This window comes from Acartia tonsa, chromosome 12, assembly GCF_053477335.1.
Source record: "Acartia tonsa isolate MP-2025a chromosome 12, ASM5347733v1, whole genome shotgun sequence".
NCBI lineage: Eukaryota > Metazoa > Arthropoda > Copepoda > Calanoida > Acartiidae > Acartia > Acartia tonsa.
In genome coordinates this window covers 45,226,768-45,251,777 of record NC_137271.1, presented here as the reverse complement: position 1 = coordinate 45,251,777, position 25,010 = coordinate 45,226,768, and the positions used below count along the sequence as shown (strand labels likewise).

At 32.9% G+C, this 25,010-nt stretch overlaps 3 protein-coding genes across 3 annotated transcripts in view; 2 read left to right on the top strand and 1 right to left on the bottom strand.

Moving 5' to 3' along the window:
• LOC145334047 (uncharacterized) overlaps positions 1–25,010 on the bottom strand; it is a 344,996-nt gene that overhangs the window by 69,904 nt on the left and 250,082 nt on the right. The window lies entirely within an intron of this gene.
• LOC145334053 (uncharacterized) lies at positions 860–3,940 on the top strand. The gene is made up of 3 exons (XM_080179332.1): positions 860–1,220; positions 1,507–1,712; positions 1,878–3,940. The coding sequence occupies exons 1-3, from the start codon at positions 1,020–1,022 to the stop codon at positions 2,374–2,376; spliced, it is 906 nt and encodes a 301-aa protein (XP_080035458.1). The 5' UTR covers positions 860–1,019; the 3' UTR covers positions 2,377–3,940.
• Positions 4,942–11,743, top strand: LOC145333959 (putative caffeoyl-CoA O-methyltransferase 2). Its single transcript, XM_080179218.1, has 8 exons — positions 4,942–5,086; positions 5,278–5,386; positions 5,681–5,741; positions 6,618–6,691; positions 8,511–8,597; positions 9,012–9,099; positions 10,774–10,888; positions 11,481–11,743. Exons 1-8 carry the CDS (start codon positions 5,070–5,072, stop codon positions 11,599–11,601), a joined length of 672 nt encoding a protein of 223 aa, XP_080035344.1. The 5' UTR covers positions 4,942–5,069; the 3' UTR covers positions 11,602–11,743.

Below are 25,010 nucleotides of genomic sequence, written 5' to 3'. Positions count from 1 at the left end.
TCAATTAAACTAAACATTTTGTTCTTGGTAAAAGCTTATAAGAAAGTGTTTATTTGTTTAAGTAGGCGTTTTAATAACTTTCTAATTAATATTTTGAACTTTACATAATTTTAATTACACAGATATCTTCCAAACTCGGGTCCAAACCTTCGGTGCCATAACCCATCTTAAACCTAGAGTAAAACACAATCAAACGAAAAAATAGGCACATTTAGAAAAGAAATTTGGGATGCTACTATCAGTAAACTACACTTGCATAAATAATTTTTAAATCTTTTTTCGTTTCTTTCCTACATATTTTTATATTTTACAGTACACTTTACTTATCAAAACCGCAATAGATTTTAATGACATTAAAATGTTTATTTACCTTCAAAAAGGAGACTTCCCGAAAAAAACAATTCTACTCAGAGTAAAATCGCGACTGAACAAAAAATATAAAAAAAACAGCTTTGCGGAGCCGTCTGTGAAAACAACGGCTCCGGGTTTGTCTCCGGCTCCGACAAAGAAAAACTCAACATGTTTTTTTGCCAAGGCTATTTTTAGTTTTTTGAAGGTTATAAAAGTTCAATTTTTGATAAAAATGGACTTGAAAAACTTAAAAGGGGCATTTACACACGACACAACAGAGTTACCAAATTATAATTAGTAAACAATCTCTTTTTTTTAAGCTAACCCGGAGCCGGAGGAACCGTTTTTGAACGAAAATAACGGCTCCAGCAAAATATAGCGACTCCGGCTCCACAACGCTGCAGAAAAAAATATGAATTTAAAATGGAATAAATGTAGATTTAACGGATCTTGGACAAAGTAGCTTCGGACAAAGTAGCTTCAGGACAATGTAGCTTCCGGACAAAGTAGCTTCCGGACATTTACTTAAGAAAAGTAGCTTCTAATAGATAAAATAGATAATTATAAAAAAAATCGCCGAACCATTTTTAGTAAAATCCACGATGCACTTTTTGTAAAATCATCGAATTTTATGATTACAAACAATTAGTCATCTTCACATCTTTAAAATGGAGGGAAGCTTGGCTAAATTTGTGCTTTCCCAGATGAAGACTGAGCTTCTCCAAGACGACCATAAGTATACCTACAGGCGTAAGCAAGTAAAAGGAACAAAGATTTACTGGATGTGCAGCCAAGAAAAAGCAAAAAAGTGTTATGCTCGAGCAACAACAGAAGTAAAAGATGGTGTTCAACGCATCGTATCCATTCTAGTAAGTTTCTTTTACATTTTTTTGTTAACAGTATTCTATCTCAGGTCATAAAAAATATATATTATTAGCGAGGTTTGGTGATTATTAGCTTTATATTTATATGTATAGCAGTTGGACTAGACAATAGTATTTAATAACTCTTTTAAATTAATTTTTAAGATATTTTACTTATATTTTTGTTGTTATTGATCATGGCCGCAGCGCTCGGCCCCCTGGCCTGCCTAGCCGCGGGCGCTGGGCCCCCTTGCCTTTAACCTAACCTAACCTATGTTTACTATTTTTTAAGGGACCACACACGCATTCCAGTGAGCTTATGAGAAAAAAAGTCAACGAATTTGAAAAAGAGGCGATACAAAATGCAGCTAGAAACCCCACCCTTTCTACAAGAGTTGTGCTGGCTGAGGTGGCTACAAAGTTACAAACTGATTCGATGGCAGTGGCTACTTCATCATCTAAATCTGATACACTGTCCAAGGCCATAAATAGAGCAAGGTAGGCAGTTCATTTTTATAAAATATAGATTAGCCTTGTAATAAGTATTTAAATATATAAAAAAAATATGTGGGAATAAAGAGGGTTCAAGTACTACTAAAGGCTAGGTTGTTATGTGGGGCCTGCAGTGTAAACCATTACTTTAAAATCAATTCTTTTTTCTAGGCGCCAGACCTTGGGAGAATATTTGCTGCCAGATTCGTACGAGGATCTCCTTCACCTGCCAACCCAGTTCACACAGCTAGATAATGGAGAAAGCTTTCTTATTTCGTCACAGCATTTAAATGAAAATGGAGTTGCCATGGTTTTTATGTCACCGTTTGGAAAGCGAATTCTGGCAAACAGCACCGCCTGGGCCATGGACGGGACATTTGAAACTGTACCTGATATGTTTTCTCAGATTTATGTCGTCTTTGGCTCAGGTGGAGATCCTTGTGAGAAAGTATATCCTGCAGCATTCATGCTTCTGCCTGACAAGTTATCTACAACTTACGACCATGCTTTAAAGGTGTTGGCTGATGTCACCAACCACAAGCCAACAGCCATAGGCATTGACTTTGAAGCCAGTGTTATAAAGTCCATAAGAAACACATTTCCAGACGCAGGCATTTATGGATGTTTTTTATCATTGGATAAAAACCCTATACTCCAATGTCCAGGATAAAGGATGTGTCCGGCTATTCAATGATGATGAAAACTTTCAGGTTGGCTTAGATTTGATTTATACCTTGGCCTTGGTTCCTCCACAAGATGTTGGCTATGCCTGGACAGAGATTGTACTGGAATACTTTGAGCAACATTTTGACGAGGTAACAGATGTGGACAACTATCTGTTTTATGTAGAATCCACCTACATTGGCCAGAAGAACAGGTTGGGTGTCCGCAAGAATCCAAGGTTCCCTGTTACGATGTGGAACATCTACACTAGGATTATTAACCAAGAACCAACCACCAATAACTCAGTTGAAAGTTGGAATGCACGTTTTAACAGTTCTCATAGAACAAACCACAATGTTCTACGCATAATTCGTGGGTTCAAGGCCGAGGATGCCCTAGCTAGGACTAAGTTCCAGGAGGAGGTGGTGGGCAAGTCCACAATCCTGGACGGAAGAACAGGATATCGGCAAGATATGAAAACTTGCGGCTCGCTCTGACGAAATTCAAGAAGGCTAACATCAAGGAGTTCATGTATGGCATGCGCGGCGATGTTTAATGGAAGAAAAGAACATTGAACATAAATAGTTAACTACAATTGTAGTTGTAATTGTAATTTGATCAGATTATAAATATAAATTGTTAAAGTTTTGTTTGCTTTCAATAAAATTAGAAGTTAATGTACATTGAACATTCATACATAGGTTAGGTTAGGTTAGGTTATAGGCAAGGGGGCCGAGCGCCCGCGGCTAGGCAGGCCAGGGGGCCGAGCGCTGCGGCCATAACCTTTATTACCATTAGAAGCTACTTTTCTTAAGTAAATGTCCGGAAGCTACTTTGTCCGGAAGCTACTTTGTCCTGAAGCTACTTTGTCCGAAGCTACTTTGTCCAAGATCCGATTTAACCAGTAAATTAGACCAGTAGAAAAACGTAGCGTAGCTTAAGAATAAATCTATTTTTAATAGGAATGAAAAGAAGAGTTGAAATTGAAACAGTTGATCTAGTAGTGACTGACTCCTTATGAATCATTACTGTTGCTACGCCATATATGAACGTATCTTTCTCTACATACATATAATTTTGTTTATATTAACATAATACTTTAAAAACTGTACACTTGTAAAATTCATATGACAGATTATGTAATCCTTACAGAAAAGTAATAGGAGGTCTATCTAAATAATCTGTCTGTAGCTTAAGATTTCGACAATCGCTGGACCGATATGGTCCCCCCTTTATTGTTAAGGTTCTAATAGATCCAGGAACGGTTTATAACTTTATATGGAGAGGGTACCAACTCTTCAATCAGAAAACGCTCCCACAAAAAATCTCCCCTCCCCCGAGCCTCTAGGGTCGTAGTCTATTTTTTCTCCTTTTTTAGATGGAAAACAAGCAATTAAAGAATCTATATATTGGACTATATGTATATTTAACAAGTTTAGATAACATATCAATAAAATTATACAGTGCAGTATTAGACTAGGCTTAATCAAACAAGCTTGTCAATTCTAGTTATCATTTTATTATGTTAGTTATCTATAATACAAAGTAAAACGATGTCCGTCTGTCTGTTAGTTTGTACCGAAGGATCTCGCTAACCGCTGAACCAATCGCGTTCTTCTTTTCAGGGTAGCTTCTCATAGGTCCCGGGAAGGTTTAAAACTATTTTGGGGGAGGGTACCACCACCCTGCCAAGAGAAATCACAAATAAACAAATAAAACGCAACATAGACAATTATTTCTTAAATTAGATATTTGAAAAAAAAGTACCTATAGAAGCCTCTAGGAGCGTAGCCGCTAGTAAAAAAAATATCTATCAAAGATTCTACCTTATTGTTGCTACGCTACTTAAAAATTACTTTTTTTGTAAAAACTAGTGGCTTCGCCCCAATAGGAAATTAAATAATTAAAGACAGCTTTCCTTGGATATTAAAATGAAAAAATACACAATAAAAACCAGTTTTGTTAGCCCCGAAAAATTGTTTTATTCCCCTAATAAAAAGCTTAAAACCATCACGTAACCAGTGGATATATTCCCTGAAAAGCACAACCTCATATGTTCAGAGGAACGAACGAACATACAGACGGACGGACAGATATCGTTCTTCTATGTATTGTAGATTATCGTTGTTATTATTGCTTGAATCAAGTTTCAGAAGCGGAGCTGCTATATAATTACTTTTTTTCTAATTTTGACTAACAAGCAACTTTATATGTATTTTACAAATGAAAAAAACATTTAGGATTTGAGTTATAGTTACTTAGTATGTAAGATAAAATTGTCTTAAATTAATTCCGAAATCTCTTTGATAATGGCATCCTTGTTAAAAGAAAATGATAAATATAATGTCAGTTCTATGTACACATTTCAGAACAAAACATTAGCACATGATTTTTCAAAGTTATTAAAGTGTTTTGAATTAAAAATAAAATATTGGATCTAGTGCAGTTAAAAAAGACTTATTTTACGCGTTTTTTCTTCAGTGAAGCTTTCTCTGTGCATCATTTGACTATTCCAGATTATTTTTAGCGACTAAAACGGTTAACACAGAGTGCGGGCATGCCATGTACATTAAACCCTTTGGCAGCTAGCATCCTTTAAAGTTGATACGCTTTTAAAGATAATCGATACCAGGAACACTAAACGTAAACGTCACTATATCGGAATTATAATTTCAGAAAATTGTCAAGAATAGTGTCAAAATGTCAACCGAAGTAAAGTAAGTAAATATGTAGAATTTTTAATTTGAAGATATACTTTGATTTTGATAATTTTATGATAAACATATGTTATTTAAACTTCCATGTTTTAATTGGCTGGTAGTTAGTTAAGAAACTTTCAGCAAATAAACAGTATATTTAGCTTTTAATTATAGAGTATCTACACTAGAAAATATTAATTATTTCATAGGAAAAGCTACTACCAAGAAAATCCGCTGTTGAATTACTGTATAAACAGTTCAACGCCAATGCATCCAGTTCAACAAAAATTGGCCAAAGAAACCATGGAAATGACCCAAGTAAGAAAAAAAAATTGAAATAAAAAATCACAAATTAAGTCAGTTAAGAAATAAACAAAGGGATAAATAATTGTTTGTCTGTGTGTCTGTACCAAAGGATCTCGCTGTAACGACATTTTTCTCCTCTACAACATAGCTTCTCACGGGTCCATGGAAAATTTTTAACAATTTTTGAAGAGTTTACCATCACCCTCAAGAGATATCGTCTAGATAAAAAAGATTTTTTTTACTTTTCTTATTTAAACAACATAAAATGGAGATTAGTCAAATTTCCCCTCACTTGTAATGATTTAGTATAGAATGATGGGTGCACCTGAAGTTGTGAGCCTCAATGCTTTGTTTATTAGAAATATGGGTAAGTTTTTAGTAGGGTTGGGCCGGATACTTTTTTGACCGGATATCCGGCTGATTTCAAATTTCGGATATCCAGTGTCTGGCCGAATATCTGGCCAACGCCGGATATCCGGCATTATAATTTAGCCAGATATCCGGCCAAACCGGAAATTCAGCCCAACCCTTGATTTCAGGGAACTTATGGGATAAGACAATGGACGATAAATTAATGTAAATCCCTAAGGATGATTAACAAAATTACCCATTCTGTTGATTAAAATTATTGGTTGAAAAGTTTGGGCACTATTTGTTTTAAATCTAATAATCAAAATTTAACTTTTTAGTTAATAGTCCAATAATCCAGCTTATACCAATAACGAAATTAATTCGAAAAAAATCACGAAACCTATACGTGTTTTTCAGCTGTCGTTGGGGGGCAACACATCGTAAAATTGACGACCTCTCCATTTGCCCCCCAAATATTATTTTAGATTTATTTTGCTTGTTGGTTATACCTTATTCCTGCCAATAATCCCTCTTGGCGTTTTAGTAGGGCAGCTGCTACAAAAGTCATACTAGTGATTAAGCCCCTAGCATTTAGTGATCTATTTAGTCACAAAATTCGGGTATAGTCCCTTTCGTGGCAACGCTTTTTAAGGGGCAATTCTTCTTATTTTCACAGTAGCTTTTCTCCTATTTCTAGCCCCTGCGGGGCAATCATCTAAACCAATATAATCTAGTATATAAAATAACCTATCAAAGGCCATTTCGAAAATACAACGAATCGCCCCTTAAGAGGCGTTGCCACGAAAGGGACTTTACCCCAAAATTCTATCAATGTCTACAAAAAAAGTCAAGGTGTCATTTCTAAAGAATTTTATACTTTTCCTTTTCCTAGGAGCCAAAAAGGTTATTGATGTTGGAGTATTTACTGGAGCTAGCAGTTTGGCTGCGGCCCTAGCTTTACCTGAGGTAGATACATAGATAATTTAACAGCCAGATAGGTAGATAGATGAAAAAAGGCAGTTAAACAAAAAGACACATAATGAGAGAGTAAAAACATATAAACCCTGAACCACTTCATTATGCAATCTACATTTTCCTGGATATTTTGTCTATGGTAGTCCATAAGTTCACAGCTTTACAGTACATTGTTTCTATTTGTTAAAGCAACACGTATGATAAAAGAAAAAGATTCTTTTTAAAGTAAAATGCTTATATATTAATCAAAATCTAAATTTTTTGATTTTTTACTGATCCACTCCATTATGCAAACTAAAAGAAAATCAATGGGAAAACGTTTGTTTTGCACTTTTCTCCACTTTTAAAAATTGATTGTGATAAAATAACAATTTTTTAAGGGATTTATGCATTATTTTTAATGAAAAACAGTTTAAGGTAGATTTTAATGATTTTTTCTAAATAAGAAATAATTGAAAAAAAGAAATTCTATCCCTATCACTTTAGAGGACAGCTGCTGACCCCCAGTCTTATGGATGAAGCTAAATACATGTTAAAAATAAAAATTACCCTGAAAAGTATACAAAAATGTTTTTGATGTGTTAAAAAAAATCCATTTTAAAATCTTGATTTTGAGGATGATGGCCTTTAAGATGCTCTTACTATTGGTGATGGTGAGCTAAATGTTATCAAAGTGCATGCCCATGATGAAAACTTATATATTAAACTATGATCCAATTTTTGTAGTCATAGCAGCCTCCAGCCAAGCAATATTAAAAAAGAAAAAAATTGCAATTTTAATTACTAAAATTCATAAAGTAAATAATGTAGTTTTTAGATAATGGTTATATTTCATGTTGAGAGGCTCCATTGGAGGCTGCTATGACTACAAAAAACGGTACATAGGTTAATAGACAAGTTGTTGTAATGGTCATGTACTTAGATAACATTTAGCTCACCATCCCCACCAGTAAGAGCATCTTAAAGGCCATCATCCTCAAAATCAAGATTTTAAAATGGATTTTTTCAACACATTAAAAACATTTTTGTATACTTTTCACTGTAATTTTTATCTTTAACATGTATTTAGGTTCATCCATAAGACTGGGGGTCGGCAGCTGTCCTCTAAAGTGATAGGGATAGAATTTCTTTTTTTCAATTATTTCTTATTTAGAAAAAATCATTAAAATCTACCTTAAACTGTTTTTCATTAAAAATAATGCATAAATCCCTTAAAAAATTGTTATTTTATCACAATCAATTTTTAAAAGTGGAGAAAAGTGCAAAACAAACGTTTTCCCATTGATTTTCTTTTAGTTTGCATAATGAAGTGGATCAGTAAAAAATCAAAAAATTTAGATTTTGATTGATATATAAGCATTTTACTTTAAAAAGAATCTTTTTCTTTTAACATACGTGTTGCTTTAACAAATAGAAACGATGTACTGTAAAGCTGTACACTTATGGACTACCATAGACAAAATATCCAGGAAAATGTAGATTGCATAATGAAGTGGTTCAGGGTTTAGAAGGACATGAAATCAATTGATAAAATAACAATAAAACACATATAGATATTAGATTTATAGTTATAATATTTATCAAATTAGCTCAAAATGTGGATTTATTATTACTTGGATCTTACACTAGATTTTCATGTTCTCTAATAAAGTGAAGCTTGTAGCGGACTAAAATAATGATATCCCCCATTTTACCCATCCCCTCCTCTCCTACTGGATAAACGAACTGACCAATAAATAAAAGGGGAAATAGCAACCTAATTGACCTACATCCATTAATACGCCTTAAATTTAGTTGTTATTGCTTGTAGGATGGAAAAGTATTAGCTTGTGATGTAAGCGAAGAGTTTACCAAAAGGGCTGAGAAATATTGGGAGGAGGCTGGCGTCAGGAATAAGGTAATATATTTATTATCCTAGATGTGCTGTCAGACACTACAATCCGTACTACTTAAGCCAATATCCACCAGTGCGCGTTAGAGTATTGCATTACAAGCGGATGATGCCCTTGGGTTCTCTAGATGATTACTTGAAATCGTAGGAGAATCCCGCCCAAATTAGGTAATAATCAGGGGAAAGGGAATGATATTCTGACAAACAATTGTAATGGAAAATTTTCCCAACAACCCCTTTCCCTACCCTTCTAAACCACCCATTTTTAGTTAAATGAAACACTTTAAAAGGTTTCGTGATTTTTTGTAGAAAACTTTAAAAGGTTTCGTGATTTTTTGTAGAATTTATTGTAAGAAAAGCTACCCCTGTGTTATAATACCTTTCTTTTAAAATTAAAACTAATATTGTTTTGATCTGCAGGTAGAGCTGGTACTGGCTCCAGCAACTGAAACCCTCCAGCAAAGAATTGATAGTGGTGAAGAGGGAACTTATGATTTTGCATTTATAGGTAAACACTTTATTTGTATTTTGTTGCAAAAACTGGACAATTTTGTTTATAATTAATGCAATAATTATGTATATAATGTTAAATGATATTGATTGAATTCAAATGAAAATAAATAGAGCTGTTTTTTTAGGCATTCTGAAAACATATTAAAACTTCTCCTCTTGAAACACCTCCCTCCTCTCAATTTTAAAATGAATCATAAATAAGAAAGGAACCAAACCTGTAGGGCCTATACCTGCGTTGCCCTAACCCTGCTGGGCTACTCAAAGTAACAGATACAAGTGACTCATAGAGTAGCATCACTTATAATTTTTAAAAGCGACGCTTTTCTATAATTAGGGTCGGTTCGTCCGTAACGGATACTTTTTTTAGTTAATTTAGGCATGTTAGAATTGTCCTATCCACTTTGCATGGTGATTCCTGTAGTAGTTAGGTACGATTTAGAAAGCGTAGCAACTCTATGATCATTACGTCCATACGTCCATTTTAAAAATGTTGATTTTAACTTTTTAACAACAAATTTTTATGAGATCTAATTATCCGATTGATCTGATTTTTGGTATATTGATTCCTAGGATAAGTACAATATTATAAGCGAAACCACTCTATAATCAAGTCCTAAAAATGCAAGTATGTCCATAAACATTATCCTGTATCGAGCAGTTTTTTAACAAAGAAGGCGTCTTAACTTTTTTTTTATAGCTAGGCGGTTCTTTTAGTAAGTAGTAGATGTAAAATTTTTCATAGAATTCAGATATGCAATCGTTTTTTTTGTAGACCTCTTATTTTTTAAGTAATTTAAGTTTTTTTTTTTTAAATTAAGTCGATTTTAAGGTACTAAAATGCAACAAAAAAAAGAAAGAAAATGGCCATTATGAACAAAAATAGATCTTTAATTTGACACCTTACTTTTTCAATTCTGTCAGGTAATTATTGAAAAAATCGATTTTTTTAAACCCACGAGAATAAAAACTTTGAACCTAATTTTATCATTACCCAGGCATAAGAAATAGGCGTTATATATACTGTTAGAATGAGAAAAATATTACAAATCCATTCTAAGCAAAATTGAAATAAAAAGTTTACAATATAGTATATAAACTACAATAAAAGGAATTATATGAAAATATTATATTATATTATACATATTATTTCTTGAATTGAGAATAAAAATGGGAAGGGGGTAAAGAGGGGATGAAGATAGTGTTGCCTGTACAAAAAAATATAATAGGCCATTTTTTTTTTTTTTTTTTTTTTCCTTTTTTTCAATGTTCAATCGATTTTTTCAATAATTACCTGACAAAATTCAAAAAGTAAGGTGTCAAATTAAAGATCTTACTATTTTTGTTCATAATGGCCATTTTCTTCCTTTTTTTTTGTTGCGTTTTAGTACCTTAAAATCGACTTAATTTAAAAAAAACTTAAATTACTTTAAAAATAAGAGGTCTACAAAAAAAACGATTGCATATCTGAATTCTATGAAAAATTTTACATCTACTACTTACTAAAAGAACCGGCTAGCTATAAAAAAAGTTAAGATGCCTTCTTTACATACAATTTTGCTTCGACTCTTATACATTTATATTCTGATTATTCAGTTTTGACACTATACAAGTGTTAATGTCCGTTTGTCCTACCGTTTCAGTGCTTTTATGTATGTATGTCTACTTTTAGATGCAGATAAGCCAAACTATACCAACTATTATGAGCTGTGTCTCAAGCTGATTAGAAAGAATGGTATGATCGCGTTTGACAACACTCTCTGGAGTGGCAGGGTGCTGGATGAAAAGTAAGTTTTTTTATTTGCAGTGTCTTTAACTTACTTTGTATGTTCGTTCGTCTGCTTTTCAGTTTATAATGCTTTAAATAAGATGTTTATCTACCGGCCTAGTAGCTATGATTGAGTCTTTTAAAACACTTGTTAAGATGACTCTATAAATCACTTTTCAGTCAGTCAATTTCTATAAGGTTATCAGAAGTAGATATTAATATTCGTGGCTGCTTTAAATTATGCTAGTTAGATTTCTGGACTAGCGAGGCTTTACTACATAACTTGGCCCCAAAGATCTCAAAAAGAATTGCTTTTGAATGTTTGTCTTTAAGTCAATCCAATGTCTTTGCGATTTCCATTGAATTGATTTTTTTACCTACAACCATTAGAAAAGTATTTCTACAAAAGTAGTAGGATGCATTTGTGTTTATATGAAATTAGGCATATCTTGGCCATTTTCTAGCGAATTTTTTTTGACTTAAGTTTTTAAAAACGTTCTATTGGGTTTGTCTCTTCACGAAAGGGTAGTAATTCTTTTTTATTTAAGGAAGGCATAAGTTTATATGAAAACCAATCTTGTTATAGAATTATAATATGATCTTATTTTCAGTGATACCTCGGAGGGAACGATGAACATAAAGAGCCTGAACAAACTTATTTCTCAAGACTCCAGAGTGTCAGCTGTTCTCATGAACATTGGGGATGGACTCACTCTAGTTGTCAAGAATTAGATAGACAGACAGACAAGTCTTATAGATGGATATAAATGATTCCATTACTTTTCTTTGTTGGATTTGAAATACATATATATTTATTCAAAATAACAGGATTTCTGTGTCCATAGCAAAGAGTCAAAATGGTTCTCCTTAACAGTAAAGTTTCTTATCGGTCCAGAGAAGTTTTATTATCATTATTATTATAAGGGAAGATAATCGCCCCCTAGAAAAAATTTTACACCCCCCCCCCCCTCTTCAATAAATATTGTTTATTGCTATCTTGATAGTGGAGGATCGACTACTTTCCCCACCCCCACCCCCCCCCCCCCACCAACACATTTCCTAAGGTGCCTCTAGACGCCTCCAGAAGCATAGCCGCTAGAATAGTGGTATACAGACAGAAAGATAACATAGATTGACAATAAAGCAAAGATTAATACTGTAAAAATTACTTTAATTGAGATTCTTATTGTACAATTATAATATCTTAAATGTTATTTATCATTTTAAAGATCTTTATAATCTAATAAATTCACTTTTCGAATTGTAAATTAAATCAAAGCTCGGTAGCCACTACTGTGTTATTATATTTTTAACAGCTATTCATTGGCTGCTTTTAGGAGATTTTATGGCAGCTGCTTCGAGCCCTGAGAAATAGTTTTTTTTTTATAAAAATATTTCATTTTTGTAAATATTGCATTGTTACTGTTTTTTTATACATTTTACTTAATTTTTACTACATAGTGTTTTTTTTGTAATATTGGTTTTATATGATTTTAAATAAATGTAAAAATTTATTTTATTGTTATTCTGTTGTAAAAATAAATATTTACTTAATTTTTCAATAATTATTAATTATTCATTGCTATTATGCGAATTTTTATATTTTTTTTTTTTGATAATGAAAATAAGTAAATAAAGAATGTTTTAAATGACACTTTATCTCTGAAAAGGCCAATAAAAGTTGTTGGGACTTTAATGGGCAGCTTTATACTGGTTCTTGTATATGCTATAGTTTAACAAATATAGAATTTTTTCTTGGTTTGTCTTGATTTTATGTACGTACCCGTTGCCAATTCTCTTAAAGGGAATGTGAACGTAAAAATTTCTCATCTGATTATCAAATATTAACATTTTCTAAGCACATTTACTACACTGATCAACCAAAAACGTCCTTTGAACAAAAATATCCAGGAATAATGCCTTGATTTTATGGTATTTTGGGAGGGAAAAAGGAAAAAACAGGGAAAATCTGAACGTTTTTGTTTCTTACAATGTTTGTAGGGATATTTAACTTGTCATATATAGTTGAAACAATTTACTTACTATTAAGGATTTATTTCATGATATAAAATTGCAAATAAGTTTTTTAATAACGTAGTAATTAGATAATAAAGATCTATTTAAATTCGTATTATTGACAAAAAAATACCTCACTGTCTACAAAGGGTTGAATCTCAGAGGTTATTTAATACTTATATTTGTGGGAACTTTTATTTAATGAAATCTTCTAATTTTTAACATTTACAAAACAGCCTACTTTATTGCATCAAGATCCATGACAGATCTATATAGGAAATAAATGTCTATATATGAGCTCAAGTTTTCCAAGCGAAAAATGTTAAAAACTCAGTGCTCCATTAATCCGTAATAAACTCTCATTGACCAGAATGATAAGTTTCATTATTTTACTGTATGAAGAATAAATTATTTTTTTAAATTTCATGTTGCTATTTGAATTATATTGAAGTATAAAATTTCTATCCATAAAGCAGAAAATTTAAGTTTATAATATAGTAAATAAAAGAAACAGTGGCGTGCGAACCGAAGGGGGCATTTGGGGCAATCGCCCCCCCCTAGCGACCAAAACGCCCCCCCCTGCCCCCTTCTAGCAACCGCCCCCCCTGCCCCCCCTAAATGTTGAAAAATGCCCCATTTTGCCCCCCCCTGGTCAACAAAAATGCCCCTTTTTGCCCCCTACCCTACAAAAAGCAAAACTATCCCAGTTTCCAAAAAAAAGATCAAGAAATATCAAAAAAAAAATTTTTGGCGCTTCGCGCCAAACAGACAGTTACTATTCATTTAACCTTACCAAATTTTTTAATTAGTGTAGAAATTAGGTTATAATCTTTTTTCACTGAACATAACAAACCAGGTTATAGGAAGTATTTTATTTTGTATAATATAAACTTTTTACCAAAGAAATTTTGTACATCCCCAATGATGATACACAAAATTACCCCTTATATAGATTACAATTAGTGGATGAAATGTATGGAAACTTGACTTAATTAACCAACCAATCAAAATTCCATTAAAGTCCCCAAGTTTTTGAGCCAACGAATAAGAAAATTTTATATGAAATATTGGGGACTAGTGTAATAAATAGCCCAAAAACCCCTCTCTCCCTGCATATTTGAAGAAAAAAATTTGCGCTTCGCGCCCTTCCAAATGGTTTCTGCTATGAAATATTGCGGACTAGTGTAATAAATAGCCCAAAAACCCCTCCCTCCCTGCATATTCAAAGAAAAAAATTTGCGCTTCGCGCCCTTCCAAATGATTTCTGCTATGAAATATTGGGGACTAGTGTAATAAATAGCCCAAAAACCCCTCCCTCCCTGCATATTTGAAGAAAAAAATTTGCGCTTCGCGCCCTTCCAAATGGTTTCTGCTATGAAATATTGGGGACTAGTGTAATAAATAGCCCAAAAACCCCTCCCTCCCTGCATATTTGAAGAAAAAATTTGCGCTTCGCGCCCTTCCAAATGGTTTCTACTTTTTATCACAATGAAAGGACAAGTAATTTTTTAAAAATTTTTTACACAGTTCATTATATCTTTGGTTTTTATGGTACGATAAATTTTTTTGTGGATTATAATATTAAAAAAAATAAAATTTCTCGCTGTTTCGGGCATCCAGTATGTAATTTACTTTGACTGTCATCACACAACATACAGGAAAAAGGATTTGTGACTTTTTCTACCTAGAATATATATTTATTTCAACAGATGCTCTTTAAACTTACTTGTCTGTATTCTTATTAATGATTTTTTTGTGCTTTGCTACTTAAAGATGTTGTCATCCTTGTTGTCAAACAATAAAGAAATATTTAATATCATTTTTTCATATTAGGTTAATTTTTGGTAAATTATTTCCAAAATGAGTGTTTTTATCTCCCCCCCCCCCAATTTTTTTTAATGGGGTTATTCATCCTTTCTGCTGAGATTTTATAACATCCCCTTCCACCCATTAAAAATGTTTTGTGGTGGAGGGGGGGGGGGGAAAGGTTAATTTTTCTTCTGTACTATTTTTTCGAAGATGCTTTCTAGCTCCCTTCCCTTCGGTCATTGCAGGGTGGGGAGAAGGGATGGGGGAGAAAGATGGGGGGGGGGAAGAGGTGGGGGATATAAATGGGAAATAGGGATGGGGAAGAAGGGATAAGGACTAGGAGGCCCATAATCAAATAATCCCACCCCTTAAAACGCCCTTATTTAAAATTAATATATATAATCAAAATGCCCCCCCCTAAAGCAAAGTGCCCCCCCGGGGCACTTTGATTTAGGGGGGGGCAAAATTTTACAAAATCTTCAAAATGCCCCCCCCTAGACAAAGTGCTTTGCACGCCACTGAAAAGAAAACTTAGTTTTAAAATAATTTGATACATGCGTAATGTGGTCAGATATTGAACTAAAATTTAACAGTTAACTAAAAATTTTAACCCTTTCAGGATGATAATTTGAAATAAAAAATATTAAGATCCTAAAATAGTTAAAAGAAAAAAATCATCAGGGAGAAGATAATGGAAGAATAGGGTTAATAGTAAGAATTCAGATAACTAAAAGAAAGTAAATAAAACATTGAATAAACCTAGCCAACAGCGAGATAATTATATCGAGCCCAACTCTTGTATATGATATTCATACCTATCCGCGTGTGCTAATATGCGGAACTGTATGAATACCCTATTTATTTGTACCAAGGATCTAAAGGGATAAGACAATGACCGATAAATTGTTGTACATCCCCACCCCAAGATGATATAAAAGTTAACCCTTCTGTAGATCACAATAAGTGGTTTAAATGTTATAACACTCAACTAAATGAACCAACCAATCAAAGTTCAATCAATAAAGTCCCCAAAGTTTTAAAGCCAACGATTAAAAAAATTTTTCATAAAATTTTGGGTACTAGTGAAATAACCAGCGCAATGTCAATGTTTAATAATAACCTTTTTTATTGTGTTGAACAATAAATAAGCCACTTTGGAGAATTAGTTTATACTTTTATCAGACTGTTTATAAAGAAATATTGCACCTTTATTATTTACAAATTTGTAATTAAAGGTGGGCGAGAGATGGGACATCTAAAGTTACTTGGATACTAATAAAATAACCTGTTTCTAGCTTTGTTATTGTATTTGGTAATTGGTATCAAATAAAAAATATTGCTTATTTTATCAATTTCTATGTAACTATACATTGGTTTAAAGCAAGGATTATGTTAAAAGTCAGCTTAACTGTTAGAAAAAATTGAGAACCATGTCAAAAAGTTTAGTTTTAGCTATAGAAGGAAAAAAGACAATTAACTGCACATTTACATAGTCTGGAAATTTTCCCCTCAATCTTGGACATAGTAAAAATCGGCAGAAAAAGCCGTTTTCTAAGGAAACGAGAGACAGTTTTGCCCTATCTTTGAAATTATATGAATGAGATGATGTTAAGGTTTGATAATCTGATGAGAAATTTTCTCGTTCACAGTCCCTTTAAGTCTATAACATTCATAGCTGTCCGACTGATTTTTTGATTTTTGATTTTTGTGCTTCGCTACTTATAGATATTATTTTTGATACAATAGCTCAATATGGGGGTTAAATCAGCTTATACCACACATTTCATTTTCGGAAAGTATATACTTTCTTGAAGTCAATCTTTACGAGGAAGGTATTTTTGGAAAGGGGAAAATGTGTAGAAAACACCCATGTAAATTAGAAAATCCGCAGAAATCATTTTTAAAAGTTATTTGCAAAATTTAGCAATGTTAATTTGCAAAATTAATTTCATGCCCTAAATGACATATTTTAAATAAATCTTTTTATAAAAGTTTTTCATCTATAAGTTAAGAGCATATATAAGGCAAAAAAAATATCTTCAGTGTCAGTTTTTTCGCCTTATATATGAAAAAAGGCAATTATTACATTTCATTATAAAAAAATGCATATAAATAGAAATTATGATTTTAATTAAAGTCAACACAATAATTGATATAAAATCTATCATTTTAAATGTGAAAGTCAGATAAAGAATCCTTTTTAGAGCAAATATAGTGCAAAAAGTAACCAAGGCATTTTAGCAAAGTATGAATATCTTAAGAAATAAATACTTTTTAATTTTGATATACAAATCAGATAAAAGTATATAAAAAAAGAGATCAAAAACTATAAAACAAGGTATATTTTTTTTCACTCTGTCACTGACTAAAAAGCACTTTTAGGTTTGATTATAACCAAGGCAGCATATAAACACTCATTTTTTAAGGTAATTAAACAAAATGAATGCAATTATACAATTAAGCCAGTTTTATAATGCAGTAAGCCTTTTTGTGGCTATTTTTATTGGTCAAAATTATTGTTTATTTCTGTAATAAACTTGCTTAAAATCTAATGATTTGAAAATTCGTGATTAAGAACTTAATATTTACACTGTTTAGACATACAAATTTCAAAGAAAAAGATTAAATCCTTTAAGTTTGAATAATACATTATTCACTTACATAAAAAAAATGTTAAAACTATTAAAGATTAAAAAGAAGATAAAAAATAAGTAATTTTTACAAATCATTTTGTGTCATCTTCATAAACTATTTCCCCTTTTAAAAATCAGTTTGGTAGAATTCATAACTATAAACAACCTTTGTTGAGCATATATATGTTTTACTAGAATTATTTAAAAGAACGTGAAACAATTTTTGATTATTTTAATATCAACTATTGACCTAACAATGTTATTTCATTATTTTTTTTAAACTCTTTTATTTTTTATAAATTTTATTTAACAGAAAAAGCTCATAAGGAGTTGATAACTTTTATTTCTTGATTTGTATTCTAATGAGAATTTTAAATGACTGAATTTTTTCAACTATGCAGCATGCATGTTTGTGTCAATAATGAAGACATTACGGGTTTTTATGTACAAAAAGTTGTTTTGATTCAAGAAAGAAAATATAATATTTCTAATAACTAATATGCACTATAGTAGTTTTGAATATGTCTGTATTTTGGTTTCTAAAAAAGTACTATACCAACAAACATGCATGCCTGTGAATTAGTTTCAATATTAGTATTAAACAGGAAAAAGAAACTAAGTCGTCTTTTTATTTATAAGTTGTTATTTTTGGTGTAAGGTTTTTTTTGATGAAACTTTTTTGGATCTCGTAAATGCGATTTCTGCGGATTTTCTGGTTGCCAGATCTGAAATCTACACATATTTTTTAGCTAGATGGCATTTGTCTGGTTAAGATTGAATAAATAAATCTTTGGTTGGTGTTTTTTTTATAAGTGTGACCAATAACGAAATTAATTCGGGGAAAAAACATGAAACCTATATGTGTTTTTCAGCTGTCGTTGGGGGGCAACACATCGTAAAATTGACGACCTCTCCATTTGCCCCCCAAATATTATTTTAGATTTATTTCACTTGTAGGTTATACCTTATCCCTGGGGTTAAATAGATTTTTCCTTTTTTTGTTAAGATTAGGGAGGTGAGGGGTTAGGCTTATGAAGCTTGGAAATTTTGTTTTACTTTTCTAAAATTATTACATTTTTTGGGGTAATTTAAAAATAGTTATACATAAGGTGGGGGGGGGGGGGGATCTAATATATTTCTATTAAATTTGGGGGGAGTGGGGTTAAACACCTCTTCATCCCAACAACACCCTATGGACGTCCATGCTATACTTTCCTCAAAGATTTTTTTCAAAGTTAAGATAACCCAAATAAACAAAAATAATCTCATAATATATAGGAAGCTTCTAGTTAAGAAGAACCCAAATAGTCAAGCGGTCAGTGAGATATTTTTAGACAGTCACGCGCACAAACACACACACACGCGGATATGACACATCTTTTAAGTATAAAAATGAATAAATGATTATTAGTAGCGAAGCTACTCTATAATTCGAAATGTCCGTCCGTCCGTCTGAGACAAAGTGGGGGAAACGTGATTTTCTCGGCTCCTATAAAAGATAGAAAGCTGAAATTTCTTGTCAACATTTCTATTAATATGGAGCATAAATAAGTATAACACATCTATGTCGGTCAGACCCCTTTTTAGCAGGTTTTGGGCTATTTTAATATTTTTCAGAGACAAACTGGAGAAATGGGATTTACTCAGGTCCTATAAAAGATAGAATGCTGAAATTTTTTGACAACATTCCCATCATTAAGGAGCACAATTAAGTAAAAAACGTTAATGGCGGTAGGACCGCTTTTTAGCAGGTTTTTGGCTATTTATATATTTTTTACATGTTTCTCCATATCTTCAGTGTTTATGGTCCGATTTTCAAAATCTTTTCAGTTATAGATATCAAAATTAAATTTCCCGTCGTTTAAAGAAAACAACCATGACGGCCAGACCGCCTTTATGCAGGTTTTTGGCTATTTTTAAATTTTCAAGTATTTTCCTTATCTCTGATGTAAATGGTCCGATTTTCCAAACTTTTAAAGTTAAGGATATAAAAATCAAATTTTCTGTCGTTTTAAGAAAACAACAATGGCGGTCAGACTGCCTTTTATCATATTTTTTCCATTGTTATGAGCATCTTTTATGTAATCTACTTTGACCGTCGTCATCATACAAAATAAAACAAGGTTTTGTGTTAATTACTTGATCTATTCTTGATTTTAGAAATACACTTTTACGTAGTCCCATCCACGATTTTTTGTGCTTCGCTACTTATGGATCATCCTTGTTATTTTCTTATCTTTATATGTAAATAGCAAATATTATATAATTTAACAAGGATGACAACATCCATAAAAGCGAAGCTATGAAACGGTTGGACAAACGGACATTAACACTTGTGTAGTGTCAGGACTGAATAATAAGAATGTTAATGTATAAGAGTCGAAGCAAAATTGTAAGTAAATTTTTTGTAAAACTGCTTGATACAGGATAATGTTCATGGACATACTTACATTTTTAGGACTTGATTTTAGAGTTGCAATGCAAAGTTTGAAATCGATAGGACAATTCTAACATGCCTAAATTAACGAAAAAGCTATCCGTTCCGGATGGACGGACCGACCCTAATTACAGATAAGTCTCGCTTTTAAAAATATTGATATTCTACTATTTAATTTTAAGACTAATGTAACACATTCCTGAGATCTTAACTACCAAAATTTGCTACCCACTGCGTTATCTTATGAGCTTTGGCTATTGGTAGAAATTTAGAAATCCTTAAGTTTTAGTTTGGACCTATTTCCAACCCTCCTATTGTTAATTTTTAGTGTGTATTTATACAATTCTATAATAGGGATAAAAAGATTACATCATATTATAGTCAACTTTCCGCGGATATATAAATGAAAAATTATAAGATTAAAACCAGTTTATTTTGTCTCGTCTGGCCGAAGGTCCGGGCTAAGAAAACTGGTTTTAATTTTAGGATTTGTATTTTAATATTCATGGAAAATTGTCTGTAATGCGATGGTTTACATAGCTTCTAAAGTATGTCTGAGAACCGGTTCTAATCTCCAGTGGATATTAATCAGTTTCGAAGCCATACTGGAATAGTTATTTCTCGCATGGTATTATAAACGGCTTTCCGCGGATATGGAATGTACACTTATAAGATTAAAACTAGTTTTTTTAGCCCCGAGGTGCCGAAGGCACCGGCTAAAAAATATTCGCCCTCCCTGAAGCGAAGCAAATGGTGTCGAATATAAGGAATTAAATAAAACTTGTTACTTTTACTACATTGTGAATGAAATTTAATCAGACGCGTACAGAATGGGGGAGTATGACACCCCTGGCAAAATAAAGGGGCGTATATAGACACCTCACAGAGTCCTCTCATGTACACTCCCCTTGACAAGGGTCTACATCCCCCATTAAACATCTAAACGGGGTGTTGATGTAAAAAAGTCAATTTGCATGTTAAAGGACGGAATAGGTTGACACCTAGGAGGGGTGAATGCACCCCCTGACACTAAAATAATACCACTCTTGGCGTCTTTAATATCCCCTAGATTTTCGCACCACAAAATTTCAACAAAAAAAGGGGGGGGGGGGGTTAATAGGTTCAATATGAATGTATAAGAATGTTGGCAAGATATATTTATTACCCAAGTAATATTCATAATTTTCTAGAGTGGCGGAGCTGGGAAGTGGAAATTAAGCAATTTTCAGGGATTAAAGCGATTCTGCACCATGAGAAATATTTTAATATTTTCCCGTATGTCTTTGAAACAGATTTATAACTGCTGGATTAGAACCGGTTCTCAGCCATAATGATAAATCACATATAGCATTGTATCAAAGACAATTTTACACGAATTTTAAAATAAAAAAATCTAAGCCCAAGACTTCGGCCAATCAGCCAATCTTTTATTTCAGCCAAAAAATTTTTTTTTGGTATCTTATCTTTTATATGCCTGAAGAATTTCGATCACATTGCCAGGCTTCTAGGATTTGATTTGTTTTAAGTTTCTAATATACTTATTTGTAATTGACAAAGGTTATTGTACAATTTCTTGCTGTTTTTTTAAGGTCACTAGTAGCTTCGCCCCTAGCGTGGGGATGTAAAAGACAATGACTGATAAATTTATGTCCATCCCCAATAAAGATACACAAAATTACCCCTTCTATATATTAATGTTAGTGGTAGAAACGTTTGAACACTCAAGTTAATTAATAAACCAATCAAAATTCACCGAAGTCCCCAAAGTTGTTAAGTCAACGAATAAGAAATCGTTATAGTAGAACTTTGGGGACCAGAGTAATAATCATTCCATTGTCCCCTTTCTCTCTATGGGAGGGGCAACAGAAAAAATTAACAACAAATCTAAGACTTAAAAATAATAACGTTACCGGAACCTATAAGAAGCTTTCCTAAAATAATCTTAAAATGCACTTCTTTTTAAAATCTTAACTTCTTTGATACTAAATCATTTTTCTGTATATTATATTTTAAAATTTTTGAATGGCTCTGTTCATTTCAAACTATTCTATAAACTTAAAAATGACGTCATTTTTGGAGCTTATTTTGAGATAATGAAACCGTTATAAATAATTAGCGGCTTCGCCCCTAGAGGCCTCTAGTGGCACTTTAAATGTTTTTTTTTATATTTAAAATATGTCTATCTTGCGTTTGACGTTAATGTTGGCGTTGAACTCTCTTTTTAAAATCGAGTACGTAAAAAAAAAATTAGTTTTTTTGTGATTTCTCTTGGGAGGGTGGTGGTACCCTCCCCCAAAATAGTTATAAACCTTCCTGGGACTTATGAGAATCTACCCTGTTAAGGAGAACCCAATAGGTTCAGCGGTTAGCGAGATCCTTTGGTACGGACACACAGACAAACAAACAGACAAACATCCTGTTACTTTAGTATAAGGATTTGAATATGATTCCTATTGTGATGAGGAATAACGTATAATGCCAATTGTTTATTTGTAGACTTTTTGTGTATTTTATTTTATGGATGTTGTCTTTCTTGTCTTATTTTAAGGATTTTATCCTTATAATAAAGTAACAGGATGTGTGTTTGTCTATTTGTTTGTCTGTTTGTTTGTGCCAAAGGATCTTGCTAACCGCTGAATCGATTGGGTTCTCCTTAACAGGGTAGCTTCTCATAGGTCCTGGGAAGGTTTAGAACTATTTTGGGGGAGGTTACCACCACCCTCCCAAGAGAAATCACATTTTCTTCACACAGAGACTTGAACGCAACATAGATATGTATCGCAGAGACTTGAACGCAACATAGAACTTTCACGTATTTTTTTTAAACCAAACATTTAAAGTGTCCCTAGAAGCCTCTAGGGGCGTAGCCGCTAGCATCAGAAAAAGAATGTAACTAAATCTGGCGTAAGTTGCTTTATTTGTTTCCCTGTAAGAAGGATGAAAGTATTCAAACAACATTTTTTGAAATGTTTAAAATGAATATAGAATATTCGTGGATATTATTACAGGGGGAAAATTGTCGTCAATTTTGCTTTCCAACATAGAACTCCCGTATTGGTCAGTTTGTTCATCCTGTATAAATGGAGGGGATGGGGTAAAGGGAGTGGAATGGGGGAACAGTTATGTTAGCCCGCTGCGTGTTTTACCTGTTTAGAGAAAATCTGTTGTCAGATCCAGGTAATAATACATCCATGTTTAGCAGTGCCATAACCTACAAAAAGAGACTACGGAGATTACGATAACAATAAAGTAAAATCTTGAAAGCTTAGCAACTCTAAAAACATCACAGGAAAACTCATTTTAAGCATAATATGTTCAGATTTTTGTCCTTTAAATTGATCCTTAAAATGACTATTTGGATTAGGACGATTTTTTGTGTCGCATATCTATACATTTACGTCTTGAAATGTGCGTCCAAATAAAGCTTCCAGTATAGACTTTTTATCATTATGTAGATGTTTGATTACTTTTTAAAAAGGATGTTGTCATCCTTGTTTTTAAAAAGTGTGATGAAAAAGATGAAAAATAGATAAAAATAAAAATAAAAAATTATGAACTTGCCAATTGTGCAAAAAACAGGATTTTGTTTCGTCCATAAAATTGATTTTTAGATGTACGGACAAGTGTATTGATGAGCTTTGCTACTTTTTAAAAAAGTGCATGGTTATGTTTGAATCATTTATGCAAAAATGACGGACAGACGTACAGACTGACGGTAAATTAGTAATAATCAGCTGTGCTGCTTTTTGAATTAGGTGCATGGTTATGTTTATATCTTTTATGAAAAAATTACGTACGGACTTGATTTTTTCTGCTACTTTTAAGAAGTCCATGACTAAGGGTAAGAATATATATGCAAAATTGACGTACAGACGTACCTACATTATTGATGAGCTGCGCTGATTTTTAAAAAAGTGCATGGTTATGTTTATATCTAAAATGCAAAATCAAACCTTTCTGCAAGATTAGTCCAATATTTTTCCAACTTTTTAGATCCAGGATTATTCGATCGTGGATTTACTTGGAATGTTAATCATTTATAAATCCGCCACGTACCTGTCTATTTAACTTACTTTGTAGCTCACTAAGAGATTCAGTTCTCTATTTTTAATAGCAGCTGACAAAAGACATTTACCTTATTGAAATAGGATGTAATTCGGAGCATTGCATATAGATCAACGGACCAAGTGTTGTTGTTTGTTTGTAGCCATGATTCTCTGAAGTTAGGATTTAGATGCACACGGAGATTGGAGGTGAGAATCCTTTGGCCAATTATATATTGGTAAGCTTCGCGCACAGCTGGGTGTATTATATGATACGTTATAAGCTGACCCGCAATTCTCGTGGAAGCTACTCAATTATTACATCACACTGGCCTAGAGTTTTGGCAGGTGTTCCATATTAAGCCACCCTGAAGAGCATGGACGAGGGGAAGCATGATATAATTTGCTTGATATATAGAATCCTAACTTTCTACAAATCTCTTCCCTTACAACCCTAGGGCATCTCAGGGAAGGTTGCATGAATTTGACAAATTGCGACAGCATTTGTCAACCAAGTGCATAGTCTATGGTGGGACTTGAACTCGGTTTCTCCCAACCAAAGCGTAGTGCCCTTACCACTACACTATGGGACACCCATCAATGGACCAAGTGACTTATTGAGTTGAATCTTTATCAAATTTAGCTATTCATCTTTAACTAGCGGCTACTCCCCCCAGAGGCCACTATGGGCACTTGAGGGGAAGTGGTAGCCGAACTTCAATATTTTTCTTGAAGTAAAAAAATAGTTTGAGGTGTCATTTTTTCTAGTTGCGTTTTCTCTTGGTAAAGAAGTACCATCCGTCCAGGGGGGGGGGGGTAAAATGGCTGCAAATTTTTTTACCCCTCTAAAAATCTTTACCCAAGGGGTAAAATTTGCTTGGGGGGGGTTAATTACCCCCCCTGAAATCTGTTGGCATTGGAAAAGGGTAGGGGTAAATTTTAAATGGGGAGGGGGGGTAATCAACACTTTACCCCCCCCCCCTTGGACGTCCTTGCATCTGTCATAATAGTTATAAATCTTTCCAGGAAGGTACACTGTAAAGGAGAACCATATCAGTTCTTCTGTTTGCAAGATCCTTCGGTACAAACAGACAGTCAAAGATCCTGTTACTTTCAAAAAGGATAGCAGCTCAAAAATACCAAATTACAATTAAAATTTGTAACCAAGTTATATTGTGTAACTATAATACAAAGTAGAACGAT